Source organism: Silene latifolia, chromosome 1, assembly GCF_048544455.1.
Source record: "Silene latifolia isolate original U9 population chromosome 1, ASM4854445v1, whole genome shotgun sequence".
NCBI classification, from domain to species: domain Eukaryota; kingdom Viridiplantae; phylum Streptophyta; class Magnoliopsida; order Caryophyllales; family Caryophyllaceae; genus Silene; species Silene latifolia.
The window spans coordinates 100003165-100022920 of NC_133526.1; the positions used below are offsets into that span (position 1 = coordinate 100003165).

Here is a 19756-nt window from a genome sequence, read left to right on the forward strand (position 1 = left end):
ATTTACAAAACTGTTTATGCGATATCAGTTTCGCGACAACAGAAATTGATGGAGGCATAAACCAACGGACTATTTACTTGTGTATATTTCATATCTACTTGTACTCTTTTAGTGTTTTTAGGCCGCATGAATAGGATTCTTCCTGTTTGTACCAATGGACTATTCAATTTTGTCAAAACTCGTGTTGGCGTTCTTTGTTCGTAGGACATGTTTGTTGTTACTGATAGAGGTACCTGCGTGTTATGTCAATCAGAGTACTGAGTATATTTGTTTGCTTAATATGGAGTAATGAGTATGAACTGTGAAATATAGATGTCATGACTCACGACGATTAAAGAAAGTGAGAAGCAAAGAATGAACAGACATATTATTTCGGTTGTCGCGAAACCGAAATCGCATATATAGTTTAGTGAACGGCAAATATCGCGGCATGTTTTATTTGCAAACTACGACGCTAATGACTAAAACAAAGATTTTTATTTGATAAGGGAAGTGAGAAGACGAGAATGGTGGTCTTATTTTGTTGTTTGGTGGTTGGAGCAAGGAGAGCCATGGCGACGAAGGTAAGCTGCCACAAAGCAAATGCCGCAATACTTCTCGCTATCTGAAACAGCGAGATGTTTCAATTTCATTAAAAAAATAAAAAATTCCTCTAATGATGACGTGGACCCATTTCTTGTAAATAGTTTGAAATGAGCACTACTTTTTGTAAATACTTTGCTTTTAAACCCCATTTAAGTAAAAAATTCGTTCTAAACATAAAAGATTCACCCGTTTTCTTCTTCACCTTAAACCTCCTCCTCTTTCCCAGTCAACCAAAAACCCCAAATCAATTAAAACAACCCTAAACCTTAAAACCACTATACCATTATTACGATGTACCTCTACAGCTTAACCCTCCAAAAAGCGACGGGAATCCTATGCGCCATTAACGGCAACTTCTCCGGCCACCCTAAATCCCAAGAACTCGTTGTCGCCCGTGGTAAAGTTCTCGACCTTGTACGTCCCGATGACAGCGGCAAACTACAAACCCTCCTCTCCGTCGACATCTTCGGCGCTATCCGCTCCCTCGCTCACTTCCGTCTTACCGGCTCTCACAAAGACTACATCGTTATCGGTTCTGATTCGGGTCGGATCGTAATCCTGGATTACAACAAGGAGAAGAACTCTTTTGACAAGGTTCACCAAGAGACCTTCGGGAAATCCGGTTCGCGCCGTATTGTACCCGGTCAGTACATCGCCGTCGACCCCAAAGGACGCGCCGTCATGATTGCCGCCGCCGAGAAGCAGAAGCTTGTTTATGTTCTCAACAGGGATGCTTCTGCCAGGTTAACTATCTCTTCTCCTCTTGAGGCGCATAAATCTCATACTATTACTTACTCTATTGTTGGTGTCGATTGCGGTTTTGATAACCCCGTTTTCGCTGCAATTGAGATGGATTATAGTGAGGCGGATCAGGATAGTACTGGTTTAGCAGCTGCCGAGGCGCAGAAACATTTAACTTTTTATGAGCTTGATTTAGGGCTTAATCATGTTTCTAGGAAGTGGTCTGAACCGGTTGATAATGGGGCTAATATGCTTGTTACGGTTCCGGGTGGTGGGGATGGTCCTAGTGGGGTACTCGTTTGTGCTGAGAATTTCGTTATTTATAAGAATCAAGGTCATCCTGATGTTAGGGCATTGATTCCAAGACGGGCCGATTTGCCTGCTGAACGCGGGGTCTTGATTGTCTCTGCTGCTACTCATAGGCAGAAGAGTATGTTTTTCTTTTTGTTGCAAACCGAGTATGGTGATATTTTTAAGGTTACGTTAGAACATGGGAATGATGGGGTTTCTGAGTTGATTATCAAGTATTTTGATACGATTCCTGTCACTTCGTCCTTGTGTGTCATGAAATCCGGCTTTTTGTTCGCTGCGTCTGAGTTTGGTAATCATGGCTTGTATCAGTTTCAGGCCATTGGGGAGGACCCGGATGTTGAGTCTTCTAGTGCTAGGATGATGGAGTTGGAAACTGAGGACGGGTTTCAACCCGTGTTTTTCCAGCCTAGGAGGCTTAAAAACCTTCTTAGGGTTGATCAGGTTCAAAGTTTGATGCCTATTATGGATATGAAGGTGTTTAACCTCTTTGAGGAGGAGACACCTCAGATTTTTACCTTGTGTGGGCAGGGGCCTAGGTCGTCTGTTCGAGTTTTAAGGCCAGGGTTAGGGATTACCGAGATGGCTACTTCACCCCTTCCCGGCGTGCCTAACGCCGTTTGGACTGTTAAGAAGAATGTTAATGATGAATTTGATGCTTACATTGTTGTGTCTTTTGCTACTGTTACGCTTGTGTTGTCTATTGGTGAGACGGTTGAGGAAGTTAATGATAGTGGGTTTTTGGATACTACCCCTTCTCTTGCTGTTTCTTTGGTTGGGGATGATTCCCTTATGCAGGTTCATCCTAGCGGTATTAGGCATATTAGGGAAGATGGACGTATCAATGAGTGGAGAACTCCCGGAAAGAGGACCATTGTTAAAGTCGGGTACAATAGGCTTCAGGTTGTCATTGCTCTCAGTGGCGGAGAGCTCATTTACTTTGCGGTCGACATGACCGGTCAGTTGATGGAAGTGGAAAAACATGAGATGCCGGGGGATGTGGCCTGCTTGGACATTGCCCCTGTTCCAGAAGGGAGACAAAGATCCCGCTTTTTGGCTGTCGGATCATATGACAACACTATCCGTATTTTGTCTTTGGACCCGGATGATTGTATGCAGGTATTGAGTATTCAGAGTGTTTTTTCGCCCCCTGAGTCACTCCTGTTTCTTGAGATTCAAGCATCGTCGGGTGGAGAAGATGGTGCCGATCATGCTGCTAGTCTTTTCCTCAATGCTGGTCTTCAGAATGGTGTTCTTTTTAGAACTGTTGTGGACATGGTAACGGGTCAACTCTCTGATTCCCGTTCCCGATTTTTGGGACTGAGACCCCCGAAATTGTTTTCTATTACCGTCAGAGGCCGACGTGCTATGCTTTGCCTCTCTAGCAGGCCGTGGTTAGGTTACATCTATCAAGGACATTTTCTTTTGACACCTCTTACATGTGGCACCCTTGAATTTGCTGCCTCGTTTTCATCTGACCAGTGTGCTGAGGGTGTAGTTGCTGTTGCCGCAGAAGCGCTTAAGGTTTTCACCATTGAGAGGCTTGGTGAAACATTTAACGAGACCATAATTCCTTTACGGTACACCCCAAGGAAATTTGTGCTTCAACCCAAGCGAAAACTGTTGGTAACAATCGAGAGTGATCAGCGAGCCTTGACCGCTGAGGAGCGTGAAACTGCACAGAAGGAATGCTTTGGGGCTGCAGTGAATGAGAATGGTAATATCGAAATGGAAAATGGGGACGAGGATGAGGACAGCCAACTTTCTGATGAGCAATATGGTTACCCTAAGGTAGAGAAGGAAAAATGGGTTTCTTGCATTAGGGTTCTCGATCCAAGGACGGAGGAAACCACATGTTGCTTGGAGCTTCAGGATAATGAAGCGGCATTCAGTATATGTACTGTGAATTTCCATGATAAGGAGTATGGTACTCTTCTAGCTGTTGGTACCGCAAAATCGCTGCAATTTTTCCCTAAGAGAGCATTTGAGGCAGCTTATATTCATATCTATCGATTTGTTGAGGGCGGGAAACTCGAACTCTTGCATAAGACCCAAGTTGATGGAGTCCCCCTAGCTCTTAGCCAGTTCCAAGGGAGGTTACTTGCTGGGATTGGACCTGTACTCAGGTTATATGATTTGGGCAAGAAAAGGCTGCTCAGGAAATGTGAGAACAAGCTGTTTCCGAACACTATTCTTTCAATTCACACTTACCGAGATCGTATTTACGTGGGTGATATCCAAGAGGTATAAGCTATTCTGCTTCCTTGCTTTCATTTGTTCATTCGTTATTTATCCTGCTTGATTGTGTTGGTAGTCGGTAGACCTGTCAAACGGGTCGGGCGGGTCGGGTCAGAATACGGGTCGGGTCAAATACGGGTCGGGTCAGAATACGGGTTGGGTCAAATACGGGTCGGGTCAGATACGGGTCGGGTCATACGGATCACGGGTCGGGTTAGGGTCAGAATACGGGTCAAGAAATAATTTTTAACGCCTTTTTTAAACGATTTTTTTAATTTAAAAAATATATTTTTAAAAATTAAAATATGTTTAAAATTATTATTTTAGTCATATTCATCATATACAATAATTATATTGATATAATTATTAAAATAAAGTTTTTTTAATAATTATTTTATTATTAAATATTATAAAAGTTATATAAAATTGACTTTTTAGTTGAATTTTTAATTTTAAGTAATAAAAAAATAATTTTTTAACTATATTTTCAAATATAATATATAAATAATAATATTTTTAATAAAATTCATGATTTTCCCTTGACCCAACGGGTCGACCCGTTCGGGTCGGGTCTCGACCCTAAAATAACGGGTCATTTCGGGTTCGGGTCAAACGGGTCGCGGGTCGAAAAAACCGGGTTTGTAACCCTAAGAAAACGGGTCGGGTCGGGTCGGGTCGAGTTTTGACAGGTCTAGTAGTCGGTCATTCTAATGATGTTTTTTTCGACCTCTTAACCTAAAACAGAACCGACACTGCTAATTTCTTGAAAAACATGTACGGTGGGTTTATATAGTGAATGACTGCCCTGCAAGGAGATAGGGCTTTAGCGACCCTTTATTTATAGCTTTGGTGACGCTAAATAACAAGTTCAGGAAAAAAATTAGGACATTAAAATTAAAATTCACAAAATAGTCTTTTTTGCTTTTAACACTAAACATCAAAATCTGAGGTAGCTCTAATGTGCAAGTCAAGTAGAAGAGAAGTAAAACCTGTCAAAAATGGCTTTGTCGATAAAGATATGAAATTTGAAGTAAATATGTTTGTATTACGGTGCCAAACTTCTCTTGTTTGATCAGCCTGCGAATTTTCAAAATATGAAACAGTAGACCAATCATAAATTACAACAATATGCATTACAAATAAGGATAAAACAGTCAGTACAGTGGTTAATATATAGAATTATAGATCTTACCTATCAACACCCAACAACTTCAAATTAAGTCAGGTTCAATTTCAGCATGCTAGGTTTTACCAACTTCCTTCCTATACAACCTTATACCATCTCACATTACTAGACATGAAGTTGCAGTAAGTTATAGATGAAGTCCTGAACTAGACTCAGCAATGCAACTATAATGCTAAGCAAAAATCTGACTTGTAGTTATTTTTCTAACAAGAAGGCATTCTACTCAAAGTAAGACGAACTATAATGGTAAGCACATATCTATCTTGCCTGCGGTTGCTTTATTAACGTGTGAGCCAGCTATATATTGCTAACAATTATTCACTGTCATGTACTCTTTTGGGTCAAGCTAAATGTCGAGCCAAACATGTTGCTTGGTCAAACAAGTGCGAGTGCTTTGTAGAAATGGGCAATTAGTTTGTATTCTTGTTTTACATTCTCAAGCAGGCTAAATTTTGCATCTGCGGTATAGTTGTTCTAAAACCATTTTCCTAAGTGGTATATATAACACAAATAGGAATTTTACATGTTAAATTGTTAAACAATACAACAATGATATCACAAATGTCTCAAATGGGTTTTGCTGCACGCTATCAAAGGTCACATTTGGCACACACCAATCAGTAGTCCACGAATATGGAACAATAGGCCAACCAAAACACATCAGACCAGATATGTAGCACAACAAGCAACTTAAAAATGGTTTTACCTGAGCATTTATGAGTGTGTCCTTCTCTTCATTTATGTATCTTCCCCTGTCTGTACACAATCTTTTGAGGAAGATGTAAATGTGTGCATGATGTAGCTAGGAACCTCACAACCGTTAGATGTTGTCTTTCACATGCAAGTTAGGACAGGTAAACAAAGCAATGCGGGTAGCTAACTTTGTTGAGCATATCATGGTCGTTTTAACATCTTTGTTATTCCTCATGGTACTCCCACCATTCACTCTAATTTTATACGTTTGATAGTACATTTGAAAAATGAACAAAAAGAATATTCTTGTATTGCAGCTAACTTATGCAAAATTCTTAGTAATGAATCTTCCTATAACAAATAAAATATACTCATATATTGTTTTTAAAAACCCATTAAGTAGATGGATCAAATAGTATTGATGTTATGTTTTCATGTTGTGTTCTTCAATCTTGATACATTCTTTAGCACTTCAGGGTAAAATATGTGATCTCTTATTCATGAGTGTGTTTTGAATAGAATCTCTTAGAGCCAGAGGCATTACATGCAGTAAAAAAATGTATTGCCAGAGCATTTGGACGATAATTTATCAGCGTTATGTGTATGGCCTGACCAAGTATGGCATTGGTACAAATATCGTTGGTCGAGTCCTTCCCAAGGGGCCTGACCAAGTAAGGCATTGGTACAAATATCGTTGGCCGAGTCCTTCCCAAGTCTTTTAGCTAAGTGCTTATTGAGGCTTTTCGTGATCGTAGAACAATTCATTCATGAAAGGCCGTGTGGCATTTAAATGGACGTCAGAATCAATAGAATATAACTTTGTACATAAACGAGTGACATAGATCCTTCCTGAAACAAAGCTGCACTGGTTAATGAGATTGATTCTTCACTTCAATTTCTTTTTTAATCCGTCTTGTGGAATCGGATTAAAACTGTTCTTTGGGTTATACTTGCCATGTTTAAATTTCACCTAACTTCTTAACTGTGTGGTCTTTGCAGTCATTCCATTACTGCAAGTATAGGCGGGATGAGAACCAACTTTACATATTTGCCGATGACGTTTATCCTAGATGGCTTACTTCTGCACACCATGTTGATTTTGACACTATGGCTGGTTCGGATAAGTTCGGAAATGTGTATTTTGTTCGGTTGCCTCAAGACGTATCTGATGAGATTGAAGAAGACCCAACCGGTGGAAAAATAAAATGGGAACAGGGAAAGCTAAATGGAGCTCCTAACAAGGTGGAGGAAATTGTCCAATTCCATGTTGGTGATGTAGTTTCTAGCATGCAGAAGGCATCTCTAATACCTGGCGGTGGAGAATGCATCATCTACGGGACTGTAATGGGGAGCTTGGGGTCGTTTCTTCCGTTTGGTTCTCGTGATGATGTTGACTTCTTTTCTCACTTGGAAATGCATATGAGGCAGGAGCATCCACCTTTGTGCGGCAGAGATCATATGGCTTACAGATCTGCATATTTTCCTGTTAAGGTGAGCATGTTATTTTACTTTCCTCTATGTGGATTGTTTGCATGGTTTTTGTTCGCTGTTAGGTAGTAGTTTCTTTGACCTAATAAGATGGATAAGTTCCAGTTGAGTTCATTTTCAGTACAATAAATGAAATATAGCTTAATATCGCATTTTCACACAAAATTAAAGGAGTTAAGTGTCTTGAAAGATGATCTCATTTTGATATAATGTGAGACCAGTCTATTGAACTATAAACTCCTACCCATATACTCATTAACTCAAAAAAATAGCTACTTTATTTCAATTCTCATATGGGTCCGTCTCAGATGAGAATTTGTGCAAGTAAGGTTGTATTCCTATCCGGCCTCTTCATTCTTTCTACTCCGTACTAGTTAAAAAGCCATCCTGATCAACTATGATGTTAGCAAGGGTTGTAAGTAGCTCATTTTTTTTTTTGGCAACTGGCAAGAAAGATTCCTATGCCATAGTCATGGCCCTTCTCGCTAGGAGATGAGCCTCAACATTATTTTTCCTACATACATAGCTAAAACAGAGACAATGAAAATTTGGCGTTAAACAGAAAATATCCTCTAGAACTCCTTTAGTCTGGTAGTGCTTGGATCCCAAACTTGCACATTGGAACACAAATTGAAGGCAATCAGATGAGAGCTCAACATGAAGAAAGTTGTTACCGAGAGCCCACTGTATGGCCTTCAAGACCCCCAAGGCCTCAGCTTGTAATGGTGATTCAGCACGCCCCTTCTCCCCTCCTTTATAAATCACATTCCCATTTTCATCATAGGCTGCCCATCCCCAAGCAGCCATCCAAGTTTTTTCCCAACTCGCATCAACCATAACCCGCACTAAACTACACGACCCAAAACCCCCAGTCACATACACAGGATGTCCATTCCGCACTAATTCACCCTCAACATCCGGTAGGTCGCCGTTATTAACGGTACCATGCTCCGTTAAGGTGGCTTCATCTTTTTCAATAAATCCTTTCATAGCACAGGTCACCAATTGAGTATAAGCTGAAAAGAAACCCTTGGGGTTGAACATCTCACCTCTAAAAATCACATTATTACGCAAATTCCAAATGGATGCAATGACTGCGCTAAATTGAATGATCCGAATTTGCCAATCATTCAAGGTTCTCAAGTATTGGATCCAGTTGACAATCCAGTCACCAACTTCCAAGTTATAAGCCTGTTCAGTGTTAATCCCAAGTTGTGATCCCGCCCAAATCCTTGCCGTAATACTACATTCTTTAAAAAGATGGTCAACTGTTTGAACCGCTTCCCTAGTACTACGGCACAAAGGGCATAGAGGGTTCCACGTCAGATTTCTCCTAACAAATTCCCCTCCCACAGGAAGAGAATTCGTAAGGATTTTCCAAATAAGGATTTTCCATGACTGTGGAATTGGAAGGTGCCAAAGCCGTTTACCACAAAACTTTTTCCTCCCTTGATTTAATCTTGATTTGTCCAGAGATGTACCTTTCCTCATAAACAATTCAGTAAATAAAAGCCCGTACCCGCTTTTAACCGTGTATAAGCCAGTTGAGGAGAAAGGCCAAATAATCTCGTCGTTCCCATCATTAATTCTCAAAGGTATAGCCAGAATTCTTTTCGAGCTTTCATCATCAAAGAGCATATTGATCAAGTCTTGGTTCCATCCCCCATTAATTAGGCATAGATCTCTTATTCTTAAATCTTTAAGGAAATTAAACTCCGGAGCCAATAAATCACCCTTAGGCTCAGGTGTTCTCTTATTAACCCACCGTGAAGTCCAGACATTTAGATTTGAATTCGTACCTGGTTGCCAGCTAAGATTTTCCAGAATAAAGGTTATACCATGTAAGATACTTTTAACTCCCCAGGATGCATAACCTGTGATTCTTGTGCCAAAACATTCATCGAGGTAGAGCGGCCAAAAACCTTTTCTCTGAAAATTTGACAAAAGATCGAATTTTCTCCGGTCACGAGTCTCCAAGCATGCTTGGCCAATAATGCCTTATTAAGGCATTCAATATTACGTATCCCAAGGCCTCCTTCCTTCTTTGGTAGACTAGTGAACATCCTACTACACCAATGAAGGGACTTACCCGATTTGCACCCAGCCCACCAAAAATGTGACAAAAGAGACTCATGGAATATGAAATTGTTATTTTTCTTCTTGGGCGGAGGGATTGTTAATTTAATCATGCTTATTATAATGCTGGACTTTGTCTTACAGGATGTGATTGACGGCGATCTATGCGAACAATTCCCTACTCTCCCAATAGACATGCAGAGGAAAATTGCAGATGAACTGGATAGGTCTCCTGCAGAGATATTGAAGAAACTCGAAGAGATCAGGAATAAGATCATTTAAGCTGGATCATGTAAGTAGTAATTTACCCTTTCTTAACTTTGCCCCCCACCTAGATTGATTAGAACCCTGAAATTGTTGAAAATTTATGCATATTTTGTGTAGGGTTGACAACCAATATAACCATGCACCCCAAAGGAGATTGCCTTGGCTGTTGGTAGGAGATACTCGTAGTCTACACCCCAAATAGAAGTATACAGCATGTGGTTTACTTGGTGAGACTAGTTGCTTGGGTCAATCTTTAACCATCTAATCATTTTCATTATCTCATAGTTGTCACAATTTATTTTCCCTTTCCTTTGTGGAGCCAAAGACATCACTTATCCATCTGTTTAATCTGAGTAAATCAAGTAAATCGAAATGGCTTACTGAATTGTTTGGTGTGTTGAGTAAATATATACTCAACGAGTGAGTTACGGGGAAATAGCCTGTCCGTGGTTTTGAAAATAGGTGTAAGCCTGTCAATCCGTTCATAAACCCTTTTCACATTATATTTGTCGGTTGAATTTAATGTTGGTTATTTAATTCATGCAGTGTTATTGCAGCATACAATGGATGATGCTGGACGGACCAACTTATTTGGAATTTGATTTTGGATAGTAGGTTGTGAGTTGAGACGTCTAATAGGGGCTGTTATAGCTTCTGTGGGTTTGCACTTCCTCTTTAACTTGTAGTTTAGTTTTTGTTGTAAATTGTATTAACAGTTATTTCCGCTGAATCATGCTCTGCTTTTACGGGAACTTTGTCCTGCATGTTTATCTTTACCATCTTTTTAACGGTTGTATATTCCCTCTACCTGTTTGTAGTTTCTCCTTTTTTTTTTTTTTTTTTTTTTTTTCATATCCTACATAATTTTCAAAAAGGTAGCGATAATCCGATGGGACAAATGTCCTACGCCACTCATACGCCATTCGGTTGTACCCTATTTCTAATCACGTTAGTGAATAGTTTCTAATTTAATCTGGATCGACAATGCTTGAAATAATTTGTATTTACAAATTATGAGCCTCAAGTGAAACGAAAATTTGCGTGTGATCGACAATGCTTGAAATAATTGGTCAAGCTACTTGAGTTAATATGGGATTAATTTCTCTGAGTACGCATGATAACTTCGTGCATGAGTAAGGTGATAGTATGGTTGTAAATGTGGCTTACTTTTGTTACTACTAGATGTTCGCACGCGGTAGTTACCGAGTTTAACTTTCAGAGTAATGATTTTATCGAAACGAAAATCATCTCATGAGCAAAGGTTCTCTAACGACAAAATAAAGGGAAATTTCAAGTATTAAATTGAGTAATCCGATATGGTTTTGAATTGTCTTATATTAGTCTCGATCTCTATTCATGGCAGAATTTTATGCAATGGGCCAAATAGGTTACATGTACCCTTAAAAAACAAACGTAAGAAACGAAGATGTTCCGCAACAATAATATGTTCCAAGTTGAGGGAAATCGGCTCGGCTTGTTCCACTTGAAAGATCTGGGACGACTTCAACCCAATAAAAACGCAAGTCTTTTAGATGTCAGTGTTTCGGTGATAGAACTTGAGCTATTGGCGAACTGCTCCTGGACAAGCTACAGCTAAGCTAAGCCTAGGCCGAGGTCGCATGGGACATACGCAGACTTAAGAAAAGGAACATGTAAAGTGGACTCGAGAAAGGAGGGCATCTCCAAAGCCCATCATTGTCTCTGAATGGTCCACCAATGAAGGGGGAGATGACAGTACTGTCTCCAGAAAATCTTGATGGAAGTGAGGTGTTCTTGCTTGCCCTTATCAGCCTGTATTTCTTGACCGGGGTTCATAGTTGGTCTCGTTACCTTTTCATGGGTGGACACTTTGCAAAACATATGTTGTTGGGAAATGGGCTAAGCCATGTCAAGAGCTCATCCTGTTTTTGCAATGCTTACTCAGCCTGTCATAGGCGTCAAATGTCAGTTCAGTAGCATTGAAACTTGCTGGAATTGTTTCAGGATTTCTCACAAATTCAGTTTGAACAACAGAAACCGAAGACGTGCAGCATCATAGTGCCACAACAAAGGTACATGTAGGTGTGTGCAAATATCCTCAAAGTCTTCAATTAAGACCTGATATGATTTTTTTTTTTTTCCCAGAAAAGTTCAGTTTTATGTTTTTCTTTTAATCATGAAGAAGAAGTCGTTCGATGTAATTACACACATGTTAAGGGGTAAGCCGGGTAAGTATTAGTGCAAAATCAAAAACACATTTTTTTCCCTACAGTAATAGTACAGATCTTAAGGAGGCTAACCTTCATTATATCCGAGTCATTCCACGGTCCATAGTCAGAGAGCACGCATCCAGTTTTATCTGATCAGGTATAGGCACCACCCAAAAATTATGGCAGTTCACTGGTGAATCTAGACATATAGTATCTAGCACACATAAAGTAAAGATAAATCTCTAACTGTTAACTGCCTTATTAACAAGATTAGAAAACCATACCATTTTGGCTTAATACAGCTTCTCATCTGAGACGGTCCCTCATAAGCTTATAATGGAATCGACCCATTTTATAGCCCAACTACAACAACAACAACAACAACAACAAAAACATCAGAACCTTAATCCCAAAATGATTTGGGGTCGGCTGACATGAATCATCCTTTAGAACTGTCCATGGGTGAACGCACACCTCAAAAAAGCGAAAAAATAGAAAAGAAAAAGTGGAAAACAAGAGGGGAGTGAAACATAATACAAAAGTCAGGTAAACTTATAGGTTTTAAAATCGAAGTCCGAATTTCTTTTGTAAAAACTTAGAATTTAAATCGAGAATAAAGATTAAAAAGATTTTGAAAACCGAAGTAGAACTTAAGGGTCCGGAATACCTTAAAAGTGAACCAAATAATAATATATAAGAAAGTTGTTGGTAAAAAGGTGTAATAAATCCGGAAAAAACAAATAAATTTTATAAATTAAATAAAAACATTAAATATATCAAATAACGTCAAATACTAAAAATCCACATGTATCATTGCCCTCCATTGTGCCCTCTCCGTCACCATTCCCTCATCAAGCCCCAGAAATCTCATATTGTGTTATATCACTCTCAGCCATGTCTGTTTTGGTCTCCTCTACCCCTAGCAACCTTTTCTGTTTCCCAAGTCTCCAGCCTCCTAACTCTTAACTTCCTACAAGTCTCCAGCCTCCTAACTCCTAACTTCCTAACTCCTAACTCCTAACTGGTCCGCCCATAGGTCTCCTTCTCACATAGTCAAACCATCTTAGTCGGTTTTCCATCATATTGTCCTCTATTGGCTCCACTTTCACCTTTTTCCTAATCACCTCATTCCTTAATTGATCTTTCCTTGTATGGCCGCACATCCACCTCGAACATACGCATCTCCGCCACACTCATCTTTTGAATATGGCAATGTTTCACGGCCCAACACTCGTAACCGTAAAGTAAGGCAAACCTAATCGCCGTGCAATAAAATTTTCCCTTTAATCCTTGGGGCATATCTTTATCGCATAAAAATCCTGTAGCACTTTTTCATTTCAACCATCTCGCTTTAATTCTGTGAGCCACATCTCTGTCTAACTCCCCACCTTTAGATTAAATTTTTTAAGTGAGTTAATGGAATAAGGTATATCTTTCCATATTTCCAATGGAGCCAAAGACTCATTACTCTTTGGTTATGGATTATAATGGAATAAATCAGAATGGCTCACTAAAGTGGTTGCGCTTCTTTCTTTTGTGAAGTAGCGGTCCTTCAATGGAGTTCTCGACGCAATTTTCATCTTGGGTCATTCGAAAACAGCCTCTTTGTGTTCCAACACAAGGGTAAGGCTACGTACATCCGAACCCCTCCCTCCCGCACCCCACCCCCCCTTTCAGCCCGCAATTTGCGGGAGCCATTGAGGCACTGGGGTAATGTTGTTGTTGTTGTAATGGAATAAGGTATATGTGGGTGAGTAGTAAGTGTTTGCCTAAATATAGGATGATTAGTAAGAATGTTAAAAGATGGGTAAAAAGAATCCGCAACAAATGGTGAAGCAAAACGAAAAGAATCCGCAGCATAGGATGATGGCGATACCTTACGCTATTTTAACTGATCTATTTTTCTCCTTCCGTTTCCAACTGGAGCCCAGCTACGACGAAGCACCTATTTCTCCCCACTGCTCTCAACTACAAAGGAAACAAGAAAAGATTACATTATGCAAGTTTAATAGTCACCAAAATGAGTGATTTGGGAAGCTGAGATGAAATAGAGGGACTGAATTAGAATGTGGGAGCGGGAGCGGGAGAGTATGAAATCATAACTGGGAGAAACTGACAGCCAAAGCGTTACGAAGAGGTGAGTAGAGACAGCGAAGAAATGAATTATATGTAAGCTTGACATTAATATTTCCCATCGTTAAAAATAAATTCTATCATTTTTCTCATTTAGAGTGGAAAACATCATTATGACAAGATAAATGCAAACACTATATCTATAGGATTCATGATCCACTTTTGTAATCGACTTAAGGTAGTAAGGGCTAAAATATGACCTAACCACTAACCACATAAAAACTTTTACTAAAACCACAACTAACAAAATCAAATAAAAAAACCTAACCACTAACCACATAAAACCGTTCCTAAACCAAAAATTCACATAATCTCAGTAGCTTAAAAACATCATCAGATTCTTTGATCCCACCATTATATGGTTAAACGGCATCGGATTACCCAAACCTGTTATGTAAGGACTTCAGTGTGGCAGCCAACCACTCTGTATAATGGCAGATTCGCCTGACACAGAACTCGAAGAAGGCGAATTGATCTACTTCAATACATAACTTAAGTCAAGGGCAGCGTTTCACTCATTCCCTCTTCCTCTCCTTCTCTTTTATTGACATATTCGTCCTTTCCATCTCTACCTCCTTATTGCTCCTCCCTCTTCCTCTCCCTCTCTCGCCCTTGCCTTTTGAGTGCCTTTACATTACCTTAATGGTAATCCCCAAAGACTCAATGGTTAAAAGATGATAAACTAAATGGAAGATTCTATCAGCTATTCTATACCACAGGGGTTCCCGCAAATAACCAAATCAATCTATACTAGCCGAAAACAAACAAAAAAAAAAGGTACTTGAAAGCAAATATACGAAGAAAAAATATATGTACAACTACGTAATCACATAATTGTAATTCCTGTTCATCAATATTTCCATCTCCACAGAACTAATAATCAACTTATGGCAGAATAAAGTCATGGCCTATTCATTTCATCACCTATGCCGCTACTCACGGCATGTTGTTTAAGGCCTTACTTAGCACACCTCTCATAAATTTTACTATTCTCGCCATCCAAGAGAATCTTATAAGCTGCCTAAGACTATCTTCGATAAAATCCAAACACAAATACAGCTAAATTTCATCCCCCATTTTCTCCATGGCTTCAATAAGAAATTTATCATCTTCGTCTCTCCTACGTTCTACCAGTGACCTGCCGTACCTTGACCACTTCATAATCATATGGACGAGGCTAACCGCCAACAGGCCAACAGGCAAGAATTATTTGACAATGCCTAGATACATTATGTGAAGCCTCGTGTCTAAAAATCAACCGTAGTAAGCCTTGGATTTGTGCACATCTGAGCATAACGAGGGTATGTCAATTAAGTGAATTTTGAGAAAACCAGAAAGTACCCCAAAAAAAAAATCACATCCAAATCATGGACAAATACACAAGCGTGGAATTGAAGAATTGAGCACAAGAAAGGGAGTAACTTTACAGAATACTCGGGGATAATAGCTTAAACTCAAACTTACCCCACCCAAATTAGAAACAAGAAAATAAGCATAATTGAAGAGAATTGAGAAAAAAAAGAAAAGAAAAAAAAAGGATGTATGGATGATAAGATTTAAATAAACCAATAAGTGGCAATAACAACCAAAACCCAACATCTAAATCACGTGAAATTGTGTACAAATTTAGTAGTAAAGACGAAAGCTTGATGATGCCCTGGCATGGTATATTTTTAGCTATTCCTCCCAATTCCCAAGGCTTCAATTACGTCTCATTCTTTTAGCTATTTCACCCATTTCAATTTATTTCAATAAGTTGTCTCAGCCATGTACTAAATAATATTTAGATTAAGTGGTACTCTGAGCTCAACTTTTGCATACATGTAAACTGGGTAGGCAGTTCAGTTTTAGTTACTCTATGGTGTATCAGAAGTCTCTTCAAAATCAGCTATGGACTCTTCTTCACATTGAAGGACACTAATTATCAACAGAAACCGCACATGTATCGGAACCAAGAAACAATGATAACCAATAATACAGACGCTTGAACTGAAGATGTTGAAGAACGTATAAACATAGAAATCTCAAATTACCACATTATCCTACCTGAACTCCAACCACAAAACCCTTAACAAACTGAAACTCGAGAAACAAGTATAAATGAAGAACACTCTTGCTAACCTGCTATACAATTGCTTGATCGGCCTCCATTTGGTTTGGGACACATAATCGAAAGCATCAAAACCACTAAAACCGCCAATGGCAGAAGGAGGTAGGTCTCCAACAACATCCCCTGACGCACCTGGCTCCTGTAAGGCTGTAATTGTAAGTAAAACAAGTCTTAGTAGTACCCAAAAAATTAGTATGAACCATCTAAGTTTTAGTAAGAACTCTTTGATTGGCCTAATAGAACTATCAATTAGAATTTAGAAACTTGCAACTAAATAAATTAAAAATTTATCATAAACAGTAACATAAAAATTAAATGGTACGAACAAAAGTAAATGTAAACAGCAGAGGGACTAATAAACATATAAGCAACAGACCAAATGCATACACATTTGCACGGTTGCACATCAAGAACCTAGAACCGACTCCGGTAGTACCCATAACAAAGAATTTTCATTTGCTGAAACAATATCAAGGACAAATAATCAAATTAAACAGAAAGAATAGTGATTATCTTATCTCAGATGAGAGCAGATGGGAAATGCATTCGGACTTACTTTATGAATTTTGAACTAGAACCAAGTATTCCAGTGATTCAGTATTCAGTGACTGGGCATTGACTCAGTTACTCTGTTTAGTTGGACCTCTAAGAAGCTTCTCCGGAACTAGGACCATCAATGAATCCCACAACCCCAGGAGACTGAGCTAGTGGACCAGCGAAGACAACAAACTCCAGACAGCCTGACATATTTTTCTATGCAAATTCAGCAGAAAAGCTCTGTTCATCAAACTGAGACCCCTTCAACCCAAAACTCTACATGCCACGAAGGTTTTATAAGTTTTGAGAAAGAGATCAATAAAATCAGCCAAGTTAACAGATATGGGAAAAAGCTCCTAGTTCATCAGGAAAGATGTTGATTTCATGTTCAGGTTGATTTAGAGCCAAGGCACAGAAATATACAGAATATCTAAAATTTGGACATTTTATAATGACACCCCTCCTGCATCTGCCCAAAGGAAGGAAAGCTCATGGAACATTGATGAAAGGTCAAGGAAGGACAACTAGAAAAAACAGGCTCACGTAGGAAACTAACCACTATGATTCATTAATTTTTCAATGATGCATATTCAAAACGTCATTCTGCCCAAAACTGAAAGCTTGATACAATGATATCACATCAAGGTCGTGACATCGATTACGACCATTTTATATAGGCCTGGCAGATCACCATGAATGAACTCTAATGCATCTTGGGGTGACCGTGATCAGACCCGAGATTTAATACTATGCATGATACACATATCTTGAACATCTCAATTGATATCCCTTCAAGATTTCCCTTGAAGAAAGTCTAATGCTGTCAAAATGACGAGCACTTACTGTTCTTGTTACAGCACTTCCACTTGGGGTTCTTGTAATAAATTGGCTTCATCTTCTTTGGATTGAGAAATTATGTTGTAAATGGAGCTCGGCGATCTCAATCCTAAGCTTACCATTTCCTCAACCAATGCTTCAAATTCTTGTAACTTCCCATCATTACGCAGAGCTCGTATAGTGGAACAATAGCTCGCAATATTTGGAACCATTCCATACTTCCTCATATCTTTCAGCAATCTCAAGGCCCTGTAAGTACTCCCTTCCTTGCAGTAACCATTAATCATCGTATTGTAAATCACATCGTTGGGATGTATACCCATCTTCTCCATTGACTTGAATAACTTTGACGCTTCTAACATATTGCCCTTGGCACACCATCCATTTATCAAGGCACCAATAGTATAGACATCTATAGCCAACCCAAGTTTTTCCATAGCATAATAAGTCTCAAATGCCTTCTCCATGTCACCAGAATGAACAAATGCGTCGACTAGTATGGTGTATGTTACATTAGATGGAGTGATACCACGCTCTTCCATCTCCCTCACTAAATTGGCTGCATTTTTCAACTTTCCAGCTTTAGAGAAACCAGAAATAAGAACATTATAAGTAACTAAAGATGGCATATGACCATCCAACTTCATTTGTTCAAACAAAAACATAGATTTCTGCAACTTGCCAATGTTACAAAAACCATCAATTAAGGTGTTGTGCGTGATCAGATTAGGACTAAGCCCACGGTTTCTCATTTGCCTCACCAATATTTCTGCATCCCATGGTTTCTTCTCCTTACACAGACCACTTATCAAAATATTATACGTCACAATATTGCACTCCAAACCCTTTTCAAGCATTTCCCCAAACAATAAGAATGCTCTACTTAATCGCCTAGCATTACATTGCTCCTTGATCATGGTATTGTATGCATAAACATTAGGCGTGATCCCACACGACTTCATTTTCTCATACAACTGAAAACCTTCTTTCTTAAGCCCCTTCTTGAATAACCCATTCATTAAAATAGTGTATGTATGCTGATTAGCAACGAACCCTAGTTCCTCCATCTTAACAAACAACTGTTTCGCTCGATCAATATCGCCATTTTTACAGCATCCATCTATCAAAGTAGTATAGATAACAACATTTGGAGACAAACCCACATCAGCTAACCCATCCAAAATCTCAAAAGCTTTTCCCAACTCATTTCCCTCACAAAAACCCTTAACCATGATCCCAAAACTATAGACATCCACTCTAATTCTCCCCTTGAATTCATTAAACACCCACCAAGCTTTCGCAAGATCATTACTTTGTAAAAGAAGAATTAACAATGAATTAAACAAATTTGACCTCGGCACACAACCATGATTAATCATCTTAACAAACCAACTCAAACCCTCTTCAGGCAATTTAGCTTGAACATATGCATTAAAGATCACTTCTTGGAGAAGAACACAAACGGGGTGCGAAATCGGGTAATTCTTAGTAAAAATTTGAACAAGGGGTGTCAAATTATCAAGAGGTGGACATACTTTCACCCTACCAGACAGTAATTGAAGAGTAAAGGTTTGAGCTTGGGGTACAAATTTGTGAGACAGTAAGAAATGTAGAATCAAGTAAATGGAGTTTCGGGTATGCTCAAATTCATGTAAAACTGAAGAATTGAAGAGAAAAGATGCTTTAAATGGTGGGTTTTTCACCATTTTTTGCATTAACAGTTGACATACGTGAGTTGCTCTTGACACTTGCATTTTGGTTTATGATGTTGTTCCTTAATTACACTTGTAAACTATACTTGGATGATATGAATTTGAGAAAAAACAAAGAAACCCAGTGAAGATTTCCATAGAAATTCATAAATTACAGGAAGGTCAGATTAGTTTAAGGCAAATTAATCTGCTGTGTGCATAAATTAGAGTGAAATTGATGATAAAAGATACTACTATAACTATGAGTTTGATTGCAGATAACCTGGGTTTTTGATACAATGAATCCGCCGAGGAGAGAAGGGTGTTTGATACAATGTTGTGTAAAATTTGCAGAAACGGAGAGGGGTTAATTTGGATCTTCTTTGTTTTTCTCTTTTTCTTTTTAGCGGTTTTGAATTTTTTTTAGTAAAAATTGTTGCTTACCCCTACCGTATTTTACAAACTAACACCTTGTATTTGGTTTATTACAAGCAACCACCTACATTACACGATATATATCCGAATTCCCACCATATTTCATTCCCGATCATCATTTTATTCAAGTCTCGACTGATTAAGTTACTATACTATAAAAAGACCAAAATACCCTTATTTTAATTTATTCAAAATAGAGGTGTTCAAATGCGGGCTTGGGCCGGGCTCACGTTAAATTTTT

At 38.9% G+C, this 19756-nt stretch overlaps 2 protein-coding genes across 16 annotated transcripts; one reads left to right on the forward strand and one right to left on the reverse strand.

Moving 5' to 3' along the window:
- Nucleotides 1-755: 755 nt before the first annotated feature.
- On the forward strand, nt 756-10390 carry LOC141608110 (spliceosome-associated protein 130 A). 4 transcript variants are annotated; one of them, XR_012526968.1, is made up of 5 exons: nt 756-3879; nt 6752-7243; nt 9461-9608; nt 9701-9810; nt 10130-10390. XR_012526968.1 is itself a non-coding variant. In XM_074427462.1 (4 exons), exons 1-3 carry the CDS (start codon nt 877-879, stop codon nt 9596-9598), a joined length of 3633 nt encoding a protein of 1210 aa, XP_074283563.1. In that variant the 5' UTR covers nt 756-876; the 3' UTR covers nt 9599-9608; nt 10130-10390. The 4 variants fall into 4 exon arrangements, 2 of the variants coding, with proteins under 2 accessions (XP_074283563.1, XP_074283570.1); XR_012526969.1 differs by lacking the exon at nt 9701-9810 and having other exon boundaries at nt 756-3945; nt 4569-7243; XM_074427462.1 differs by lacking the exon at nt 9701-9810.
- A 39-nt stretch (nt 10391-10429) lies between these two features.
- On the reverse strand, nt 10430-19508 carry LOC141608121 (uncharacterized). Of its 12 annotated transcripts, none has more exons than XM_074427484.1 (7): nt 16572-19507; nt 16027-16162; nt 15053-15191; nt 13649-13740; nt 12057-12135; nt 11863-11921; nt 10430-11508 (listed from the first exon to the last, which is right to left on the reverse strand). In XM_074427484.1, exon 1 carries the CDS (start codon nt 19141-19143, stop codon nt 17404-17406), a length of 1740 nt encoding a protein of 579 aa, XP_074283585.1. In that variant the 5' UTR covers nt 19144-19507; the 3' UTR covers nt 10430-11508; nt 11863-11921; nt 12057-12135; nt 13649-13740; nt 15053-15191; nt 16027-16162; nt 16572-17403. The 12 variants fall into 12 exon arrangements, with proteins under 12 accessions (XP_074283585.1, XP_074283591.1, XP_074283619.1 ...); XM_074427490.1 differs by lacking the exon at nt 15053-15191 and having other exon boundaries at nt 10431-11508; nt 16572-16755; nt 17396-19508; XM_074427518.1 differs by lacking the exon at nt 15053-15191 and having other exon boundaries at nt 10431-11508; nt 16572-16828; nt 17396-19508.
- Nucleotides 19509-19756: the final 248 nt, after the last annotated feature.